Here is a 23,493-nt window from a genome sequence, read left to right as displayed (position 1 = left end):
CTCGAAAAATTTTAAGCCAATTTAGCTTTCCCCCTGTTGAAAAAGAACTCCAAGGTTAAGGATTTTACTGCAAGTATGTGTGTTTGCTCAGGCTGGAGAGGAAGGACAGACACTACCATATCTAACAAGCCCCCTCCACGCTGCCAGTCCACAGTAAAGACTGCCTTGTGCTTAAAGTAGGAGGGGGGATGACTTCCTATACAGCTCATGAAAAGACCCGGTCCAATACCAGAACTACAGCTTCTACATTCTACTTTAAGCTCTCAGCTGGGTACTAAGGACTCTGCTGTGCTGACGCCTGGCTGTGTTCTCTAGGAATCTGCTTGGAGATGGCTAAGATTAATGGACTTTTGATGTTCACTTCTCCTTGTGTGTGTGCACAGTTTCTAAGTCATGTCTGACTCTTGTGACCCTGTGGACTGTAGCCCTCCAGGCTCCTCTGTCCATGTAATTTTCCAGGCAAGAATACTGGAGTGGGTTGCCATTTCCTATTCCAGGGGATCTTCCCAACCCAGGGATTAAACCCACATCTCTTGCATCTCCTGCATTAGCAGGTGGATTCTTTACCACTGGTGCCAGCTGGGAAGCCCTCACTTCTTAATGCTGTCAAACTTTAAGCAAAGCTGCAAGCCTTGGGAAATTACCCTGAAAACCCTAAAGCTTCAGTGGACAGGAGGCCATAAGAAAAACACAGAGGCCTATAGTAAGATCATTGCTTAGCCAGGCATACCATGTCATATCATGGCACATGGCATGAGGAAGAAGCCCTCACCTGGGAATCAGGGATGCCTCCAAATTCTCATTCCTCTTCTGGTTTTAGTTAGGACTTTTTTCAGTTTATTTCAGGACAGAAGGGAACTTATATAAATGTAATGTCTAATACAGCTCAGTCACTACACAAAGCACTTTATATTCATTATGTAACTTAATCCTTTTAGCAAACCTGCAGGAATGGTGGTATTTATTCTAATTTTTACACAAAAAACTGGGGCTCACAGAGATTAAGCCATGTGCCCAAGCCTACACAGTGGGAAGTGACCCTCCACTGTGCCACAGGCTTCTGCCTCAGCTGCTGACTGGCAGTGTTTGGCAAGGAGCCATGAAACTTTTCAGTAACTCTGAGGACAGGCAGGTTCTTCTCTGGAGATTAGCTGGCAGGCTTGCTAAATTTATTCATAACCTTGGGGGAGAAAAACTTTTTAGGCATATGACTAAAGGTCCACTCTAGGCCATCCGGTGCTTCAGTCCAAAGATTATGGCTGAGTTGCCCATATCTCTCCAGATGCCAGAGGCTCCTTGCCTTGGCCCAAGGGGCTCTGGTCCAGGTGTCTTCTTTTAGAAGAAGAATCATGTATTATTTTCAATGAAATATTTCAGGCATAGATAAGTCCCAGGTGGTACTAGTGGTAAAGAACCTGCCTGCCAATGCAGGAGATGTAAGAGACGCAGGTTTGATCCCTAGGTTGGGAAGATCCCCTGGAGGAGGGCACGGCAACCCACTCCAGTGTTCTTGCCTGGAGAATCCCATGGACAGAGGAGCCTGGCAGGCTACAGTCCACAGAGTCACAAAGAGTCGGACACGACTGAAGCAACTTAGCACTCAGCACAGCAGAGAAGAATACAGAGAATATAAAGAACCCTCCAAAAAATAATACAAAAATACAGCAATTTTCTTTGTTCACATTTCCCCCCCTCTCCTCCCAGAGGTAACTACTGTTTGACTCTGATATTTATTGTTCTTAAGCATTTTTACTTCATATAATAGTAAATGATACATTGTATTCTTCTGCAAATTTTAAAAATTTTATATAAATGCTATCATTCTCTATATCTATATATCCTAGTGCAACTTCCTTATTTCCCCTTCAACATCATATCTGTGACATTTACCCAGGTTAATTCATGTAATGAGATATAATACTTGTAAAAATATCTCACTTTCTGTCTGTCTCTAGTCACTCTTGCCCTTCGGTCCTATAGATTAATATGTACTGTCTCGGGGACGTCCCTAGTGGTCCAGTGGTTAAGAACCTGCCTTCCAATGCAGGGGACGTGGGTTTGATTCCTGGTCTGGGAAGATCCCACATGCTGAGAGGCAACTAAGCCTGTGCGCCTAGATCCTGTGCTCCACAAGGGAATTCAACACAATGAGAAGCCCACACACTGCAACGAAGAGTAGCCCCCACTCTCTACTACTAGAGAAAGTCCATGCCCAGCGTTGAAGACCCAGTGCAGCCAAAAAATAAATAAGTAAAATGTACTGTCTCCAGTGAGTAGGCTGAACATTTCTTCCTTTTAGTTCTATGTCTCCCTTCATTACACAAGGGTTTAGTGGTAAAAATGTCTCCCTCCTAAGAAATTGAATTATATTCCCTAAGCAGAGGCAAAGAAAAAGAAAAAGAACGGTTTGGGAGGGAATCAAAATAAAGAGGTAACAATTAAAAAATATATATATTATTATTATCTTTTTGGTCATACCACATGACTTGCAGGATCTTCGTTCCCCAACCAGGGATTGAATCTGGGCCCACAACAGTGAAAGCATGGAGTCCTAATCATTGGACTCCCAAGGAGTTTCCAAGATGTAACAATCTTAAAAGAAATAAGCTGGAGTATTCTCAGAAGATGGGTTTAGTGCAAATGGTTCAAATAGAGAATGAATCAAAAGTCCTGAGGAGCCCCTTAAGTCCAGGGGATCTTGTCAAAGTTTTATAATTTGCTTTTTTTTTTTTAATATAAAAGTGTTATTGAAGAAACATGGACAGAATTCTTTTAATAATTATGATCTTTTTGCAACTATCACTGCCACAGACTTACACTCAATCTACCCACTTATCAGTATTTTGTTTCATTACCTATTTGGCTTTTATTATGTCTTCAAGCAGAGTTTTCTAGAGGGTTCATGGGCACCACATCTCCTAAGCCTTGGAGTATTTTTGATGATTTTATACTTTAACCCTAACTTCACTATCTATAGGATTCTTAAGTCACAACTGTTTCCCTTCCAAATTTTCTAAATGTTGTTTTACTGTCTTCTGGCCTCAAATGTCGTTTTACTGTCTTCTGGCCTCAAATGTCATAGAAAAGTATGAGACCAGCCTGGTTTTCTCCTTTCTCTGTGCCCTGAGATTTTGTAAAAGTGATGTTTACCATTTCTCCTTTGGACTGCCCATGTCACTGTTCCTTATGCTGGTCCAGTCTTGGTGTTCTTTTTGGATTTGACCTAAATTTCTTTGTGTCCTTTGTGTCTGGCAGATACTCTCTAATCTGTGTACGGGTACATGGCAGTTATCTAGTTTTATTACAGATGAAGCTTCCTTCTCTGGTTTTGTTTTCATCTTGGTGAGTTTCAAGGAGTTAAGTACTTACTCCAAGAAGTAAGTACTTTACTTTTCTAGAAGTAAACAGGGCTCTCTTGACAGAAATCCATCAATTATAGTAGGAGGGCTTAAATCAGGTATCTCTATTTTTCATTTAGTAAATACTCACAAGGTATCTAGTATATGAAAAGTATAGTACTGTGAATTAAGGGATACAAAGATACATGAGAAGTATTTCTGCAGAAATTATAGTCTAGTTGAGGAAAAAAGAAAGATGCATTAAATATCATACAAGCATAAGTGATGGTTACACCAGGAACATAGAGGTGGGGGAGATAATATCTGGCTAGGAAAATTCAAGAAAACTGCATGAAGCAGCTGGAATACATATTGGACCTTGAAATATGGGTAGGATTTCTACAGGTAAAGATCTCTAGAAAGAGACAATTCAGGCGAAGTCAATGTCAGGACTAAGAGGAGTGGAAAGGTAAGGGGCTCAGTGGGCAGGAAAGTGGTTTAAGTGTTGGTACAGAGGACACTCAGGGTAACAATGTGAAACAGTAACATATTGTTTGGTTTGGAGGGCTGTACTTGCTGCCTGTAGAAAGCATGGGAAATCCAGGTAAAATCCTGGTTCCCCAGCCTGCCTGCATGTGAAGGTGTTACCCTAGACTGCTGCTTGGGTCATTCACCTTGGACTAGGAGGAAATGCAGGTGTTAAACAAGACCAGAAGATCAAAGACGCAGAGCATGGGATTGACAATTAAGTTTTCACCATACTTTGGATTGCTGAGCATCAGTTGTCATATAAATTGGAAGTGGCAGAAAATGAGAAAGACAGGCAGAAGCCTTCTCTGCACAGTCTTGCCTACACATTTCCCAAGGTGGTTCTATTAGCATCCTTCAAACCCTGAGGACCTCAGGCAAGTGTTCAAGCCACTGTCCAAACCACTGCTGGCAGAGACAAGCAGACCAAGAATATGAGAAACTCCTTTCTAGACAAATTCATGCTCCTACTCTGCCATTTAGTCCAGATGTAATAGCATCAGGGTAATCAAGTCTCACATGACTACAATTTAATCACCTTCCCTAAATTTACTGTAAGTAATTAAAACTAAATGACCTGAAAATAATGGGAAAAAAGATCATATGGGATGCAAGATGTCTGATCATATCACGAAGAGCTAATCTGCAGGGTTGGGTATTCTCTAATGGCCTTCCAAGTCATTAACCCCAGGTGGGCTACCTAGAGCTTCACTTAAACTTTTTTTTTTTTTTTACAAAAACAGCAGCAGCCACCATTTACACCTTTACTGTTTCCCCAGCTAGATGCCTTATTAGGCTATCCGAGATTATACCTCCACCAAATATGACTCTGGGATATTATGCTAGGTCTTTCTATGAATTTCTCTCATAAATAAACTGGAGTTCCCTGGAAGCCTTAGTTTCCTCACCAAGTTTATTTATATCAATTCAGGACACTAACAGTGGGCTTTAAACAGCTGCTCCTTTGTCTGCCCATCCACAGGGAAAGAGGGAGAGGTTACCAATTAAAGCAAACAAGAAAGTTATAGCACTCTCTTTGCTGGAAGGTCTGAGGTAAGATGAGACAGAGAGTAGAAGTTATAAAGCCTCATGAGCTACTCTAGAACTAAGTGATCAAATGGACAAATACAAGTGTAGTTCTGATTTTCAAGAGAATGGTGACATCTTCAGTCTTATGCAGGAATCTGGAATGGGACATGGAGTAGCACAGGTACAATAAGAAAAAAGTCTGGATTGATACTACCATTTATTCCTTGTAAAAATGCAGAAATTGAGCTGGATGATTTCTAAGACCCCATTTCATTCTAACATTCCAGGACCCAGTGTTGGAGCTAGATCATGAAAAACATGAGAAACCTTGAAGTTGAAACTTCATTCTAAAACTGAATCAAGGAGCAATAGATAACTAGAACAGACCAATCACTAGAAATGAAATAGAACTTGTAATAAAAAAAACTCCCAACAGACAAAAGTCCAGGACCAGATGGTTTCACTGCACAATTTTACCAAATGTACAAAGAGGCACATATACTGATCCTTCTCAAATTCTTCCAAAGGATTGAAACTTTATTCTAAAGATAATGGAATGGATTCTTCAAAAGTTTTTGAATAGAACAGGGATATGATCAGATATTCTTTCAGACAACAACACAGGGAACATGCCACCTCTGTGAAGTGAGATAAAGTAATGAAGAAGATGATGGTGATAGCAGCTAACATTCTTTGTGACAAGTGCTGTTTTCACTGCTTTATGTCTACTAATTCATTTAGTATTCCTAGTAAACCTCTGAGGCAATTAGGTTTTTATTCTATTTTATTGTGAGAAAATTTGGCTCAAGGACATAAAACCAATCCCCTAAGTGACTAATAACTGATAGACCCAGTATTCAATCTGGCAGTCTGATCCCAAAGTTCATGCTCTACTCCATAAAAAAATGCTGAAAGCGTGGATTTGGCAGAAAAAGAAAAATGGAGACAGGAAAGTATGTCAGAGAACACAGCTCAGTGATTCAGGAAGAGGTCTCTGGGTCTGACCTCTTTTCCTAACCTCTACTCAGAAACTGGGGTCTTCCCTAGAAGCTCAGTGGTAAAGAACCTGCCTGATAATACATGAGAAGTGGGTTTGGTACTTGGGTTGGGAAAATCCCTTGGAGAAGGAAATGGCAACCCATTCTAATATTCTTGCCAGGAGAATTCCATGGACAGAGGAGTCTGGTGGTATATATAGCTCATGGAGTCGCAAAAGAGTCATACACAACTTAGGGACCAAACAACAACAATCACTACTTAATTTTTCAGTTTTAAGCATTGTCAATAGGCTTTGCGTAATGGAAGATGAAGGTTTAGCTCTCTTTTCTTCCTGACACTGCTTCCTTTCTCCCTTCCTACCTTTCATCCTTTCAATGTAGTTATAGCAAAATTTTGGTTAATGATCAGTGTTTGTTTATTCATTTTTTAAAAATTATTTTAACAATTTTCTTTCTTTTTGGCTGTGTTGGGTCTTCATTGTTGCTTGGGCTTTTCTCTAGTTGCAGTGCACAGGCTTCTCATTGTGGTGGCTTCTCTTGTTGCAGAGCACAGGCTCTAGGCATGCAAGCTTCAGCAGTTGTGGCTCCCAGGCTCTGGAGCATAGACTCAATAGTTGTGGCCCATGAGCTTAGTTGTTTTGCCACATGTGGTATCTTCTTGGATCAGGGATCGAACCTGTGTCTCCTGTGTTGGTAGGCAGATTTCTTTACCACTGAGCCACCAGGGCAAACTGAGCCACCATAGCAAACTTTGATGCCTTTTCCTTTATTGTACAACTTTTTTTTTAAAAACAGAGTTAATATCTGTTTTGTTTTAATTCAAACCTGACTTTTTAGCCAATTATCTAAATTTTTCAAGATGTTTATATGTATTTATCAGTTTCATCTTCCTGTATAAGTGTATCCTGGATTCCACTCTGGACTAATTGTTCCCTTTATGCTTCATGCATAGCAGTCATCCTTGGATGTGCCTTCACTATCTTCCCATGGATTCTTTTCAATGTTTATTTTTGGCTGTGTTGGGTTTTAGTTGCCCCGAGGCATATGGGATCTTAGTTTCCCAACCAGGGACTGAATCCATGTCCCCTGAATTGGAAGGTGGGTTCTTAACCACTGAACCACCAGGGAAGTCCCCATATCCCACAGTTCTTTTTGTCTTTTTCTGAGTGAGATTCTCTTGTTTCTCATCAGTCTCCTTTTGGTTTACTTTTCATTTTGGTGGGACATACCTTTTCATGTCTGAAAATGTCTCTATTCTACTATCACATTTGACTAACACTCAGCTTGAGTACAGAATTCTAGGTTGAAATTAATTTTCCTTCAGATTTTTGAAGGCATTGTTCTATTACCTTCAAGTTTTCATTGTTGCTACTGGTAATAAGTCTAAAACCATTCTGATTGCTGATTAGTTGTTTATGACCTATTATTTCTCTTTGTAAGTTGGTGGCATGCTTTGTATCCGATGTTCTGAAGTTTTACAATGATGTGGGCTTATTTTTACCATTGGGCTGGCCCCTTAGTAGGCCCTTTCATTCTATAGATTCATATTTTTCAGTTTTAGGACATTTTCTTATATTATTTCTTAAATAATTTCCTCCTCCGATTTATCAACTCTCTTTTTATGGAACTCCTATTCAGATGTTAGACATCCTGGACTTTCTCTCTTACTTTCTATCATTTCTTTTATATGCTCCATCTTTTTATCTTTTTTTGCTGCTGCTGCTAAGTCACTTCAGTCGTGTCCGACTCTGTGCCATCCCATAGATGGAAGCCAACCAGGCTCCCCCATCCCTGGGATTCTCCAGGCAAGAGTACTGGAGTGGGTTGCCATTTCCTTCTCCAATGCATGAAAGTGAAAAGTGAAAGTGAAGTCGCTCAGCCATGTCCGACTCTTAGCGACCCCATGGACTGCAGCCTACCAGGCTCCGCCGCCCATGGGATTTTCCAGGCAAGAGTACTAGAGTGGGGTGCCATTGCCTTCTCCTACTTTTTGGGAAATTTCAAATTTATCTTCCTATTTTTTTTACTGAGGTTTTCCCTCTTTGTTACCATATTTCAAATTTCTTAAGAGTTTCTTTCTTGTTCTTTGAAATGAAAGGTTGTCTGAAAGCATCTTTCTCTCTCTGAAGAGTCTCTGTCTCTTTTTAAGTTGCTTTTTTCTCTGTTTGATTTGGTCTGTATCTTTCATGATAGAGGCTTTCTTTAGATCTCTGGTAATCTTTGATTATCTCCTCATATTTAGGAAAGAATTTTAAAACAGTACATGAATGGAATCTGTCATCCATAATTTTAACTATAGGGTGATTTGACTGGGCTGTTAGAAATGTCTTATGTAAATAAATTCAGGTTCTTCTTCTTGGGCTGGTCAGATTCTCCAGCAAAGATTCTTCCAAACTCCCAACAGAAAACTTAGGCCTATTCACCAGGGTTCTGGGAATCGTCAGGTTGTAGGCTTGGGGGAGGACATATTATAGTACTTTTCCTTTTCACCCTGTCTCTGTCGTCTTCCATCAGCCATTCTTTTTTTTTTAAATTAATTAATTTTAATTGGAGGCTAATTACTTTACAAAATTGTCATCAGCCACTCTTTCTAAAGAGCAAAGGCTTAACCTTTAGCTCTATCCCTATGTAGTACCTCTCCCCAAAATGTTTCGTTTAATTCCAAGGACAGTTGTGAGAGGTAGTTCAGCTTTTACTGGCCTTTATAATCTTTCCGTTGGAGAAGGGCATGGCAACCCCTTCCCGTATTCCTGCCTGGAGAATCTCATGGACAGAGGAGCCTGGTGGGCTAGAGTTCATAGGGTCATAAAGAGCTGGACACAACTGAAGCAACTTAGCACAGGCATACAGTCTTCCCCTATCCTTCCCTCCTATCAGTTCCTGGACAGAGAAATCAACAGATGTCAGAGGTAGAATCAATCTCAGGCTGACCTAGCCTACTGGCTTTTTTTTTTTGGCCGAGCTGAGTGGCTTGCAGGATCTTAGTTCCCTGACCAGAGACCGAACCCCGGCCCTGGCAGTGAAAAATGCAGAGTCCTAACCACTGCACTGCCTGCCGGGGAATTCTCTCACCTAGTGGTTTTAGCCACAACTCCAGGGCAGTCCAATGGTTAAGACTCTGCCTTCCAATGCAGGGAGTGAGGGTTTGATCCCTGGTTGGGAAACTAAGATCCCACATGTCATGGGGGGTGTGGTCAAGATTTGGGGCTTCCCTGGTAGCTCAGACGGTAAAGAATCTGCCTGCAATGCAGGAGACCAGAGTTCGATCCCTGGGTTGGGAAGATCCCCTGGAAAAGGAAATGGCAACCCCGTCCAGTATTCTTGCCTGGAAAATCCCAAGGACAGAGAAGCCTAGCAGGTTACAACTCATGGGGTTGCAAAGAGTAGTTTTTAAAATTTGTTTTATAGATCAATTTGCACCTTCCATAGGAAGGATAAGTGCCCCTCCCCCACTGTATTCCAAACAACAGTGCCTTTACCAGTTTTAAACAATGAGTTTCTGCTTATCTTAAGAAAAAGTTTCCTTTCTAAAAAGTCTGGAGACCATTGGTAATATCCTTCTTCTCTTCCACCACTAACTTTGCATTTTATACAAGGTAAAAAACCTGAGGTCCATATAGAAGAAGAATTTTATTAAGCATCATTTAAGTCTTACTCCAAGTTCAGGTTGTTCATAAACCAAGATTTTAGGGCATTCCACAGCATCTTAAAATGGGAAAAGATTCTTTCTAACTAGTAACAGAGAAGCTTTCCTTTGAAAATGGAACGTGTCTTATACGTCCACTCCTTGCAGGCCTCTGCTTTCTGTGGGACACTGAGAGGGGGCAGGTGACTCTTAGACATTGGTGCAGTGTCATTCCAGCCCTGCCACGGGCTCACTACTGTGGTCATCCCATCAAGCAGGATACTAAAGCAAGAGAAGGCAGCTTATCTCAGGACTCCAATTGTCATGAGAAAAATGCGAGAAATGCTTTCTGAGACTATGTTATTTTTGGCACTGAAACCAAGGCCTAGGAACTATTCCTTCCTTTCCCCTATCTTCCCCTCCCGAAGCTGATCACCTCCCTAGGCTAGGGTGGCCTCCAAAGCCTCCCAGAGACATCAGGGGCCTGGCCTCAAGGGGTACAAGGGGAGACATACCCTTCCTCCACGGTAACTGAGTTCATGAGAAGGCAATTGGTGACAGTCACTCTATCTCTTATGACACAGGATGAACCAATGACCGAATGCTTAATGGATGACTTCTCTCCAACCTGTGTATCTGGCCCAATGAGGCTGTCAGCTCCAACCTGTAAAAGGCAAATAAAAATATAAAATATAATACCTTGTCCCTTCATCTCAACCAACTGCAAACCAACCCTCCAGATTCCTTAAGCTGGGGTCTAGTGAGATCTTTTCCTAGAGACACTTCAGCAAGAGGGATCATCACCAGTATTTCTCAGGGCCACAAGGTCCCATAATATCTCTGAGACCAACTCAGACTTACATACTCATGCACTTGTGTATACTGAGGTGCTCTCCTGAAGGCAGTGCTCAAGTCAGGGTAAGAAGAGGGACAGAAATGGAAAGATCCTGTGTCTGAGTTCAAAGGCTGTAACGAACCTTCCTTAAAGGGTTTGTGTGGCTGGGCTCAGCACCTGTCCAGGCAGTCTGCTTGAGAGCCTGGACTGGAAGGTAAGATTTTATAACCAGAATCCAGTTTGGGACTTCCCTGGGGCCAGTGATGTTCAGGGCTTGACACCCCAAACCAGCTTCTCAAGGACAAGCCTCAGTGTACCCAGACAGTGCCCCATACCTGCTCTGCCCAAGCCAGCACTTACCATGTGTTTGCTGACAATCTGGGCTGATGAGTGAATCAGCGATTCTTCTGGACAGATAACAGGTAGCAATTTGGACACCTTGAAGAAAGAGGTTTGGTCACTAAAGTAAGACCAGAAAACACCTGAAAGCATGTTAAGTATAACCCCGTGTTCAGTTAAGAGATGTGGGGAATTTTTAGCCACTGCCTCCTGTCTGGATGAGGCAGGCTGATGTATTTCCCCCAAGACAAGGATCATTTATGCAATAGCTTCTATACAGTCTCATCCTCAGTTTCCTAGCTGAGAGCCTCCTCCCTGAAGTACTGCTATGTCCCTCAACCGGGAGGCTGTGAGACAGGCCTTCGAGATAGCCAGGCAGCATTTGGGAGAGGAAGTCTAAAGAGAGCAAGGGGAACCCTGAGGCCTAATCACAGTCACCCTAGGTTCCTGTTCACCTCCTGAACCACAGCGACCATGCAGGAGGGGAGGATGGGAGTAATGATAGATAACTCCACAATCAGGACACACCCTAAGGAGGCATCCATGTTCTTTACCAACAAAATAAAATGCCTAAGGGGACATTCACACTATTCTCTTTCCAGTATGAGAAAACTGAAAATGTTATGGGTGTGGAGTGTTTTAGTTCTGGACCCTTTAAGGTAGAGATAGTATATCTGTGATTCTCAGTGTGGACAGAATGCTGGTCAGAACACTGTGTGTGGTAGACACTCTAACTGAGGGAGGCCTGGCCAGACTGGCTATACTGGTGATGTGAAGGCTAATCCCTCTGTCCCTATCCCTGGGATCTCCTCTGTTATACTTCAGCCAATGCCATCCAGGCCTATCTGACGCACAGCCCCCGCTGACACGCCAGAGGATACTTCTCTGGCCTCAGGGTATCCATCAACTTGCTTTCAGACCAGCCAGACAGACTCTAGTCATAGAATTGAATAAGGAGAACTAAAAGTTAAATTAAGGAAGCCTTCTATATACCTCTAATGCTACATAGGGGCAACTTTCCCCAGGACTGCCCTGGGTAAACATGGGACTAGCTGGGACTTCTCATAACCCTGTGGCTTGGATTCCCTTGACTATAACCAATCTAGTTTGAGGCTAGCTTGAGGTCTGGGTCTGAGACTGTTACTACCACATGGTGTGGGTCCTAAAGATTCTTGAGTCAGGTTTTCTTCAGAGATTCAATTCCAATTCCAGTTTTCCCCTCCTCCTGTCCCTTCTACACAATAAAGAGCTCTTGCACAAAAGCTGCCTCCTTATTGTTCTGCCTCTTCACCCTCGCCTTAAATAAAACCTGGCGGGCCTTAAGGCCACTGCTTCCCCTTCAATAGAGTCTACTCATTCTCCACACTTCACAAACCTCAGGGTTAAAAGGATGGGTTAGCAAGACTCTGCATGCTCTAATGCTGTTCTCCAGATTTCTCTCACAGAGGCATTCCTTCCCTGATGCTTTGCCATCTGGGTACTCTATACTCTGCTCCTTCACCTTCTAAGGAAAGCCTCCCCTGTGTGCCTGGTTACCTCCCCCGTGTGCCTGGTTACACAGTATTTATCTGCTTGTTTATGAAGTGTTATGGATATCCCCATGCTGAGCAGAATAGGAGAAATCTGTTGAACCTAGAGGCCAGAAGTTAAGCCTTCCTGGAGATCTTGGCCTTTCTTTGGAGCCACAGCGGCTCTGCCTCTGCATCATGCCCCTCACTCCCCCTTTTGCTGTACTTGGGTACCCCTGTGGTGTCTCCTGACACACCAGGTTTTGCTCAACCTTAGGAATGAGGGATTCTGTACAAGTTACTGTGCACCTAATGAAGAAATAAGACAAAAGGCTCCGGTCTGTTCCTGGGAGACGAATCCCCATGATTTCTCTTCTGAACTCATCTTCTCACCTGTCTGTTGGCTTCCATGTAGAGTCCTAGGGTGCTTACTCGAGAGCAGAGTCCCTCTTTCATGATGTGGACATAGCAGCGCACCTGTGATCTGGACAAACCTTCCCAGCTGTCTCCTCGACAGGCGTTCCAGCAGGTATCATAGGGAGCAAGGGTCAGTGTATTGGCTTCTTTTATAAAACTGTAAATATCTTCAGAACCAAAAACAAGCAAGTACATGAGACAGATAACAGAAAGGATATAGACTCAGTCAAGTTTTGAAAGAGGGTACAGCTCAAATCTCTTCCCCTGCAACTCAACCATGCAGCATGGACCCAGGGGAAATCCCACTAAAACCTGAAAGACTAAGTCAAAGATTAAAAGAGGCAATGTGCTTTCATGTACATTTGAAATATTATGACACAAAAATGTTTTAAAAAAAGGTCCTGTAAGTGAGTTTGACTGATGATCTAGGACTACTGGGGAAGATAAAATAGACTCTTGTACACCATGGAGAAATACAAGTGGCTGTCCAGGCTTTAGTGCCTAGCCCTGTTGGCTTTGTGCTGCTAGCCTCTATTAGCACATCTGGTAGTTGTGCTGTGAGAGAAACAGCACAGGACCTGGGCCCCAATTTTTCAACTCCTACAACAGTCATTTGAAATCTTTAATTTTATGATAAAGAAAACTGGGGCTCAAAAGCCTGAAAAATCTGCCTTAGGTCACAGAACTAATAAAAGGTAGAGTCAGATTTCAAACCCAGGTCTGAGATGCTAAGCCCTGATATCTTAACCATCATGCTATACTGTCTCGATTTACTCCTTTGATAAACACATTTTTTGGGAACATCTACTATGAGTCCAGGACTGGGCCAGGGACTAGGCAAGAATATGAGAGCAAAGACTGACCTCATCCCTATATCCTTGAAAGGAGAAAGTCTGTTGGCTCTGGTTGGACTGTCATTATACAGCCCTTCACCTTTCTTCCCTTGATAGGAGAGGCTGAGTTTAATCAGCAGTGGGGCTTCCCAGAGTCTAGAGAACAGGAGAACTGAGAAATGGTGGGCAGAGTGCAAAGTCAAAAAGGTCTAGAGACGAACATGGCCAAACCAGGCCTGTTAACCAGAGAACAGACCCGAGGTACGGTTAGCCTGTCCCTGAAGAGCATAGGGACAAGAATCTGCTTGAGTAAGCCTGCCCAGAGCTCAGGGAGTGGTGTAAGCTAACCTGGCCTGCCGTTGGCTGGATTAGAACCTGATGCCTTGAGACAGGCATCTTGGGATGGGCTAAGTTGTCCAGCCACTCTTTCCATAAGTGTCACTACCCGTACTGCACTAATTCAAGCACTGACCTAAGGATTTCAGCTCCTTTTTCTTTAGATCCTCCTCTTTTTCTTCTTGTCCTTGTTGTGATGAAGCTGAGGAGAACTGCTTTCTTACTAGGTATGGAATCAGTTCACTCCGGATGGAAGTGATTGACCTAGGAAGAAAGAGTAGCCAAATATCAGAAATCTGATGGTCTGGATTCAATTAGAATAAAAAACTGTGCATCCAAGGAAAAGCCAAATTCCTTCCTGTCATGCCACCTTGGGACTGAAAGAGATCAGAAATGGCAAGGGCTTGGCAGTTTTGGAGAAGCAGAGAATCTAAGTTTTCTCAGTTCAGGCTGGAGCTGGGCGAGCAGTGTGTTGAATCTGAGATGCCTTTCCCCTGATCTATGCAGAAAACAGTCTCTTACAATTCCTGTTTACAAAGTATGTGCCTGAATGTTTGTATGTGTGTGCATATGTCTTAACATGGTGTCTAGACTATTAACTGACAATAACTCATGAGAAGGCAGAATGTTCTGGCCTTTTGAAAAAAAAAAGTTGTTTCAAAATATTAAAATTTTTTCTACAAAGGCCTTGTATTTTCCATTAGATTAATCAGAGTATCTTAATTTTGGAGGGGTTAGTATTATAGATGGTGTCTTTTCAACAATTATTTTCTTCTTATTGGTAAAGAGAATCTCATTTTACTATATTTCAATCTTGGGGCCAATTGCCTTGATAAACAATCTTAATATTAATAATTTATTTGTAGATTCTGACAATCATATGAACTATGTAAACAACAATTTCCCTTCTTCCTTTCTAATTCCTATTTTTCATTATCTTACCATATTGGCTAAGACTTTCAATACACTAATGCTGAACGGAAGCACTAACAGCAGTTCATCCTTACTTATTCTTGATTTTAAAGGGAATTTTCCTTTTTTATCATTTAGACTAATGATTGTTATAAGTTTTATCACCAAAGCCACCATTTATTGATTGTCCTCTATGTGTAGACATTGGGCTTTATACTTTATAGCTAATACTTGGCACATGTTATTGGTTTTGTAGATACCCTTTATCCAGTTAAGGAAGATCTCTCTTATTCCTAAATTTGCTAAAAGCTTTCATCAATGAATGGGTATTGAATTTTCTCTTTTTGCATCCATGGAGCTTATCATATTTTCTCCTCTTTTGCTCTGTTATAGTAGTGGATTAAAAATTTATCTGATACTAGGACTATTGATGCTTTTGAACTGCGGTGTTGGAGAAGACTCTTGAGAGTCCCTTGGACTGCAAGGAGATCCAACCAGTCCATTCTAAAGGAGATCAGTCCTGGGTGTTCATTGGAAGGACTGACGCTGAAGCTGAAACTCCAATACTTTGGTCACCTCAGGCGAAGAGTTGACTCACTGGAAAAGACTCTGATGCTGGGAGGGATTGGGGGCAGGAGGAGAAGGGGACGACAGAAGATGAGATGGCTGGATGGCATCACCGACTCGATGGACATGAGTCTGAGTAAACTCCGGGAATTGGTGATGGACAGGGAGGCCTGGCGTGCTGTGATTCATGGGGTCACAAAGAGTCAGACTCAACTGAGTGACTGAACTGAACTGAACTGAGGACTTCCCTGGTGGTCCAGGGGTTAAGAATCCACCTGTCAATACAGGGGACACAAGTTCGATCCCTGGTCCAGGAGGATTCCACATGCCACAGAGCAACTAAGCCTGTGCGCCACAACTACTGAGCCCACGTGCCACAACTACTGAAGCCCGCATGCTCTAGGGCTTGTGCTCCACAACGAGAGAAGCTACTGCGATGAGAAGCCCGTGCACTCCAACTAGACAACAGCCCCTATTTGCCACAACTAGAGAAAGCCTGTGTGCAGCAACAAAGACCCAGTGCAGTGAATAAATAAATATTAAAATTTTTTTCTGATACTAACAAGTTGAACAACACTATTCAAAAACCATTTATACAATTTCTACTCTATACTCTCTTACAGTAGTAGAATTATGGATGATTCTTCTATTCTTTATGCAAATTATCAAATTTTATAATTTAAACCATTCTTTATGTTTCTTGTCTTTTATTTTCTCCTAGATTCTACTCTTACGGATTCTACTACTCTCTTGGTTTGATTCCAGACTCTACACATTTAAAATCCATTTTAATGACTAATCCATCCAAATCCATTCAGTGTTTCCCACACAGATTTCAGCCTCCATTCTACTGAAGAGTGGGCTCCCTCATATTAATAACAGTTGTACTCATTTACCAAGGCTACCAAAGAATTTCCACAACAAAATTAACTTCAATTTACTTTCATGAAATCAGATCAGTCTAGGACAGCACTTACAGAAAGAAAATCAGACCAAAGCTCAATATGTAGAAAAACTTTTAGAAGGCAAGAAATTTCCTATACTATTTTGTATCACTCAGATACAAGCAGTAAGCAACCCTGGCTAAGAGGCTTGGAACACTTCCATTTGGCCCCTCTGAGTCCCAGGAGGCATGGTGCTTCCCCATGGGTGCTGAACCAGGATGTTTGGTTTAAATGACCAGGAATCTGTAATGGGGAAGAACGACCTGATCCTTAGTACAGTGAGTATGCTTCTAATTTATACTTAGCAAAGGAACTGCAAGACTACCATATGATTTTTAATTTCTTCTCTCACACTGTGGACCTTTTAGAATTTTAAATCACTAATCACCTTAGAATTTAACAAGACTAGTAATCTGCCAGTGACTTTGCTAAACCTTGGAAATACACTTTTTTTGACTTCAAAAAATTCATAATCTAGTGGACAATAACCTGAGTATGGATTTAAGGAAAACAGTAGAAGGAGATGAAGCTGCTTACGGAGGCAATGGAGCCAGATCATGAAAGCTTTCTGTGGCAGTCTAGAAAGTTTGGACCGAGACAAGCCAGAGGTAGTTTTTAAGCAGGAAAGTGACATGATGAGTTTTATTTCTTAATGAGGTGATTCTGGTAGCAGTGAAAATAGGCTTGGAATAGGAGAATGAAAAGAGACCAGTTTCAAGACTCTGAAAGATGAGATAACGTGGCCTGAGAGAGGGGTTAATGTATGAAAGCCCAGTAAATCTGACTGCTGCTTCATACTTCCCATCCCCTCTCCCAGCCCCCATTCAAAGAAGTTCTGCAGGCTGACACAGGACCACACAGATGGAGTGTAGGTAGGAAGGCAAGACAGAGGCGGAGGCTGAGGAGGGTAAGCAAAATTACAAACCCTGGAGCTACACAGTTCATGGTTTTTGTCATTTTTTAAGGATCAAGTCAAACACCTTTGAAAAATTCTGTGTAAGCTGGAAGCTCTTGTATTGAATTTCAATGTGATTTTTCTTCTGATCTTTTGATGAAGATTAAAAATTTCCATAAGAATACGAAGAATGAAACAACACTTATTCTTAGCTTTTTTCTCCCCTTTTAATACTCCAAGCCAGTGTGGGTAGCAAACGTTCCTTGGCCCCACTCTAGTGGAAAACAAGTCAGTTTCCTTTGAAGAAATGACAAAGCATGGACAGCTGGGGGATTTCAGAGCCATGATGTTTACATTATAGGCCAAACAGAACTGTCCCTGCAAGAGGGAAGCAAACAAGCCTTGGCACACAGCCTCTTTAGGCAGGACCCTTTAAGGAGATCAGACAAGGATTTGAGGAGAGGACCTGAAGCATTCCTGCCAGGTCCCACCTGCCTCTGCAGGCACTCAGCAATCACGTCGATTCTCATAATGCAGTTGGCTTAGCATCATGACGGAGGACAAAATTATACTTCCTGCTTCCTGGTCAAACTAAAAGTAGCTCAAAGCTATACTAAGAAGTGGGAAATGCCACCGTGAACCACTGTGAACATCCATTGGGGCTGAAGACCAGCAGCTGGATCCACTGCCCTGGGCCTTGGCAACCTCACTTTCTCCTTTTCTTCTTCTTTTTTAAAAAAAATTTCACATTTATTTATTTGGGTGAGCTGGGCCTTAGTTGTGGCATGTGGGATCTAGTTTCCTAACCAGGGATCAAACCCAGGTCCCCTGAATTGAGAGCAGTCTTTAGCCACTGGACTACCAGGGAAACCCCCTCTCCCTTCCCTCTTAGATAGTTTTCCCAGAAACACCTGCCTCATGTCATAAGCTCCTAAGAGATAAAAAAAATCACAAAGGAGAACAAAAGATTTGACTCCTAGCTGCAAACAAGCAACTCCACAAAGTAAGATAAAATAATTGCTACAAATAGAACAAAAAATTAATATTCTTCACAGATAAATAGATTAAAATGTTTCAAAATATATAAAAATATTTAAAAAATTAGTATTAAAATAAGATGCAATTTCTCTCACAAATTAGCAGATTTAAAATAACTCACACATTAGTGATAAGGGTACTTCTCATACTTGTAAATACATAAACTGGTAAAAATCTTTTCTAAAAATTGGCAATACATAACAAAGGTCTTGAAGATATTCATATTATTTTATTCTATAATTCTATTTCTATACATCTGTGCTCAATAAATATATGCTGAAAAAATAAAATAATCAGATAAATAATATAGGATCTTTGAACAAAAAGATATTTAATGTTTTTTATAAAAATAGCATTGTTATTTATAAAATAATAAGTTATGAAATAGTTATTAAAAAATAACTCAATGTTATTTATAAAGACAGAGAACCACCAAATAGTCAACAATGGAAAAGCAATAAAACACATATGTAATAGAATAGCATATAGGCAAAACTCAGTAAACAATGACACAGGAAAATGCTTGTGAAAAAATACTGAACAAAGAAAGCAGAAGGCAGTTATTTATACAGCACAATCTCAGGTGTGTATATGTATATATATAAAAAAATAAAATGATGGAAAGAAATACATTAAAATGTTCAACGGACTTCAATCCCTGGTCAGGGAACTAAGGTCTCTCATCCCACAGGACTTGGCCAAAAAAAAAGTTAGCAACTATCTCAAAGTAATAGAATTATGAAAGTGTTAAGTTGCTCAGTTGTATCCGACTCTTTGTGACCCCATGAACTGTAGCCCACCAGTCTCCTCTGTCCATGGGATTTTCCAGGCAAGAATACTGGAGTGGGTCCAGGGAATCTTCCCAATCTAAGGATTGAACCTGGGTCTCCTGCACTGCAGGTGGATTCTTTACCACCTGAGCCACCAGGGAAGCATGAGTAGAGTTACGGGTAGCATTTTTTTTTTCTTCCTTGCTGCAGGGCAGGCAGGATCTCAGTTCCTGGACCAGGGATTGAACCCATGCCCTTGCAGTGGAGGCATGGAATCTTAACCACTGGACTGCCTGGTAAGGCCCCTATAGGTAGAATTTTAAAAATATTTTCTGAATCTTCCAAATTTCACTGTCATAGGTCATTCGTTCCTTACTTCCTGTGGTATCACTTTGTTGATCTGTTTCTATTTCTGATACCTCTTTCTTTGTTTCCTCTAAAATATTTGGTGTTTCTCAGGATTTTCCTTTTTGCCTGTATTTTTCTCATGCTATTCGTCTCCCTGAGATAGATCACTTGGTGACTTCTTTGCTACTCATTCTTAAATGTAAACCCATAGCCAAGTCCTCTCTTCTTTTTAGTCTCATATTTTCAACAGCCTGATGGACCCTGTCATTTAGGTGACCCATAATACCTTAAACACAAAGTCTAAAACTGAATCCATCATCTTTCTCCCAACCCTTCTCCTACCCCCCACAAGCACTGATTACTTTGCTTAGTGATATGGAGATTCATTTAGTCACCCAAGCTAGCAACATGTTAATAATCTTGACTCCTCCTTCTTCCACTCTTCACATACAGCCAGTCACCAAACACTGCTGATTTTATCCCCTAAATCTCTTTCAAAACTATGAACTCACTGCATCTCTACTGCTACTGTCTAGTCTAACCCACTGTCATTTTTTGCCTGGACTCCTTCAGCTGCTTTCAATCGGTTTCTCTTCCTCCAATCTTACGGCATAAAATCTATCCTTTGTATTGTAGACAGAACATCCTTTCTAAAGCACAATCTGATCATGTCTCTTCTTCCTTCAATCCACCCTCTGTGTTGCAGGCACAGTGATTTTTCTGAAGTACAAATCTGATCTTATCTTCTTAAATTCATTTAACACTCAAGATAACAGTTACTTTTGTGTGCAGGGGATAGTTGCTTAAAGGGAGCTTCTGGAAACCGGGTAATATTCTACTTTTTTATCTAAATAGTAGTTACAAGGGAGTGTTCACTTTGTGAAAATTTACTGAGCTATAAAACCGCTCTCAAGTATTATCTCTACCTGGAAGCCTTTTGTAACACTTATAGGTTTCTGTACTGTCATAGCAAAGACAGTTATTTGTATTGTTTTTGAATCAATATCAAGTGTGAGTTTCATGCTAGGAAATTAATACATATTATCTCATTTTCTTATAGCAATCCTAATGGTAGGTATTGTCATCCTCATTTCATAAGTGAGGAAATCAAGGCTTAGAAAGGTTAGTTATTTTGATTAGGTCAACACAGCTTTTATAAGTGGTAGAGTGGAAACTTAATCTACCTCAAAGCCCAGGACTCTTTCCACTACACCATTCTAATCAGTATCCTGTGTTTTCTGCAACCACAGCACTTTCTACAGGGTTGAAAATTTTCTGTTTATTGTCTCTATACCAATAAACACGTAGTCAGTGCTAAATAAGTATTTATTTGAATAGATGAATGAGTGGATATGTGAATGACTAAGTGTAATGCCTTTAAGCCAGACAGCTGGCAATAATTTCTTCTTCTGATTTTTGGAGACAGAAAGAAGAACTTTCCTGATTTGGAAATGTACTGAACTCTACATATGTTTCTGTATTATTAATATTACTAGCATTAAAAATCCAACATCTAAAAAAAACACATGATACTAGTTCTGCTTAAATCTATTATTTTTAGCATTTTGCCTTGATCTGGGATCAGGTCTTTGTTGTAGCTATAAGTTTTTTTTTAGGGAAAGTCTAAAAATTATGTCCATGGTAAAGGGAAAAAATTGGTTACTTTTACATTCTGCCTGTTCTGTTTTTGTAAGCAAATTTAAAGAGACTTAAAATCCTCTGTCTTCCACTTCAAGTCAGTCCTTAAAAATAGTAGTTATCAAAGAGGCAGAACAGAAAACCTACTTTTTAAGGCCTGCAACTCAAGACTGCAGAGAAGAACACTAAAGGTTTGGGTTTCCTGCCTTTTCTCTCAGTGGAGCTGTAACTGGAAAGAAAACATGATTGCTGAGTTAACCCTATGCTTTGTTTTCAGGCTTTTTTTCTTCCTTGCTGATAAAGGAAATAGATATAACCTGGAATAGTAAACAGGAAATTGTTTTAGATTACAAGGTATTGACTTTAGAACCAAGTATTTGGTATACAATATTCTGAGATTTTTTTTCCTCTTTTTAACAAAATATTGAAAGCTTCTATAAGAATAAATTTTTGATGCTGGTGCATATGTCTTGAGAAAGACAAACATATTCAGATCCTAGCAAGCCTGGCAAGACTGCTTAGGCTTAGGGCAAGTCAATGAATATTTTATTCATTTGAATTTATTCACTGAGTACCCCAAATGTGTCAGGCACATTTTAGACTGTAGGGATATAACAGTCAAAAAAAAACAAGTAAATCCATGCCCTCATATTGATAGGGACAGAGTAAAGGGACAAAGTTGGTAATTAAATAGTTAATCCCAGTAGGGGAGTGTAAGTGAAGAAAAAAGTATGGGAGACCCCTGTAAATTAATGATCACTCAAGAATTCAGGTCTGCCTAACTACAAAACCAAGCAAGTCCACTTTGCAACAAAACCATGGAACAGAAGCATGAGCCACACCACTGAACAATCATGGTATGAGACCCACATCCTGCCCAGTGAGCTCAGTAAAATTTAGGACATGTTCTCTGCACACATGAAAAACAATACTTTATAGAAAAGTGATGTTTCAAAGTGAAAGATCCTCATTGTACTAAGACCTGAAATAATGTTTCCAGAGTGCCATAACAGTCCTGGCTTGACCAAGTAGGGACAAGAAAACTCCCCTGCCCAACCTGGAGGAGGAGCTGATGATGGAAGTGTGACATCTACTCAAGAATGAGGAATAATGAGGTGGATGAACCTAGAGACTATTAAACAGAGTGAAGTAAGTCAGAAAAACAAATACTGTATATTAATGCATATATACGGAATCTAGAAGGATGGTACTGATGAACCTATTTGCGGAGCAGCAATGGAAATGCAGACACAGAGAACAAACTTGTGGACACAGATAGGGAAGGAGATGGTAAGACGAATTGGGAGAGTAGCACTTGAAACACACTTTAGTGAAGTGAAAGAGAAGTCGCTGAGTCGTGTCCAACTCCTTGCGACCCTATGGACTGTAGCCCCCTAGGTTCCTCTGTCAGTGGGATTTTCCAGGCAAGAATACTGCAGTGGGCTGCCATTTCCTTCTCCAGGAGATCTTCCTGACCCAGGGATTGAACCCGGGTCTCCTGCATTGTAGGCAGACGCTTTACCATCTGAGCCACCAGGGAAGTCCTGGTGAAAACATACTTTACCATATGTAAAATGGATAGCCAGTGGGAATATGCTGTATGACACAGGCAGTTCAAACTTCATGCTCTGTGACAACCTAGACGGGTGAGATGGATAGGAGGTGGAAGGGAGGTTTGAGAGAGAGGGGATGTGTGTATATCTATGGCTGATTCGTGCTGATGTACAGCAGAAACCAACACAATATTGTAAAGCAATTATCCTTTAATTAAAAATAAATAAAAAATAAAGAGAGAGGGGATGTGTGTATACCTATGGCTGACTCAGGTTGATGTATGGCAGAAACCAATACAATATTATAAAGTGATTATCCTCCAATTAAAAAAAAAAGATAATAAAAAGAATGAGGAAGAAGGTGGTTTTTCGCCCTTCCTTAATTTTTCTTTGATTATAAAACTGCAGCCCACTAAGTTCTTGGCCCTCTTGCCCACCAGCCTGTAAGCCTCGCAAACATCCTACTAACAAATCACTTCTTATATATCACTTTGTCTCTTGTTGAATTCTTTCTGCGCTGAGACATTAAGGACTGGAGCTCCTCGAAGCCCCTTGAAATAGCACTTAGAGGTTTCAGGATGAAGTTGATGATCTGGCTGCCTTTTTATTTATAGAGCATCTACTATGTGTCACAAGATGAATCAGAGTTGGTTTCTGTCTTCAAGGAGTTAACAAAAGTAGAAAAAAAAGACATGCAAATCCAATTTAATAGGATGCATGTGATAACTGAAGATTATACAAGATCAGAAGAGAGAATGATTTCATGCCTAATGGAGATAAACACAGACTACTATGGTAGCACAAAGCAAAGGTACCTATTCTAAGTGGAAGTGAAGAGAAAAAAAATTGAGAAAAAACTTCCTAGAGGAGTAACATCTAGGTGAGTTTTAATGGATATTTAAGAATGTTGTCAGAGAAGAAAGAAGGCAAGCATACCAGTTAAGCATTACTACTGAAGCCCATGGGCTCTAGAGCCCGTGCTCCATAGCTAGAAAAAGCCTGTGTGCCGCAATGAAGACCCAGTGCAGTCTAAATAAATAAA

At 40.9% G+C, this 23,493-nt stretch overlaps 1 protein-coding gene across 1 annotated transcript in view; it reads right to left on the bottom strand.

Annotated features, from left to right (window-relative positions):
* Positions 1-23,493, bottom strand: part of EIF2B3 (eukaryotic translation initiation factor 2B subunit gamma) — a 113,493-nt gene that overhangs the window by 10,375 nt on the left and 79,625 nt on the right. Inside the window, exons 7-10 of the mRNA XM_005894189.3 lie at positions 13,923-14,050; positions 12,594-12,784; positions 10,714-10,791; positions 10,034-10,182 (exon numbers count right to left, since the gene is read on the bottom strand). Of these exons, the coding sequence (XP_005894251.2) occupies positions 10,034-10,182; positions 10,714-10,791; positions 12,594-12,784; positions 13,923-14,050 (546 nt within the window). The remainder of the gene's footprint in view (positions 1-10,033; positions 10,183-10,713; positions 10,792-12,593; positions 12,785-13,922; positions 14,051-23,493) is intronic.

This window comes from Bos mutus, chromosome 3 (genome assembly GCF_027580195.1).
Source record: "Bos mutus isolate GX-2022 chromosome 3, NWIPB_WYAK_1.1, whole genome shotgun sequence".
Lineage (NCBI taxonomy): Eukaryota > Metazoa > Chordata > Mammalia > Artiodactyla > Bovidae > Bos > Bos mutus.
The sequence above is the reverse complement of the archived record's forward strand: the minus strand, read 5'-3'. Positions and strand labels throughout refer to the sequence as shown.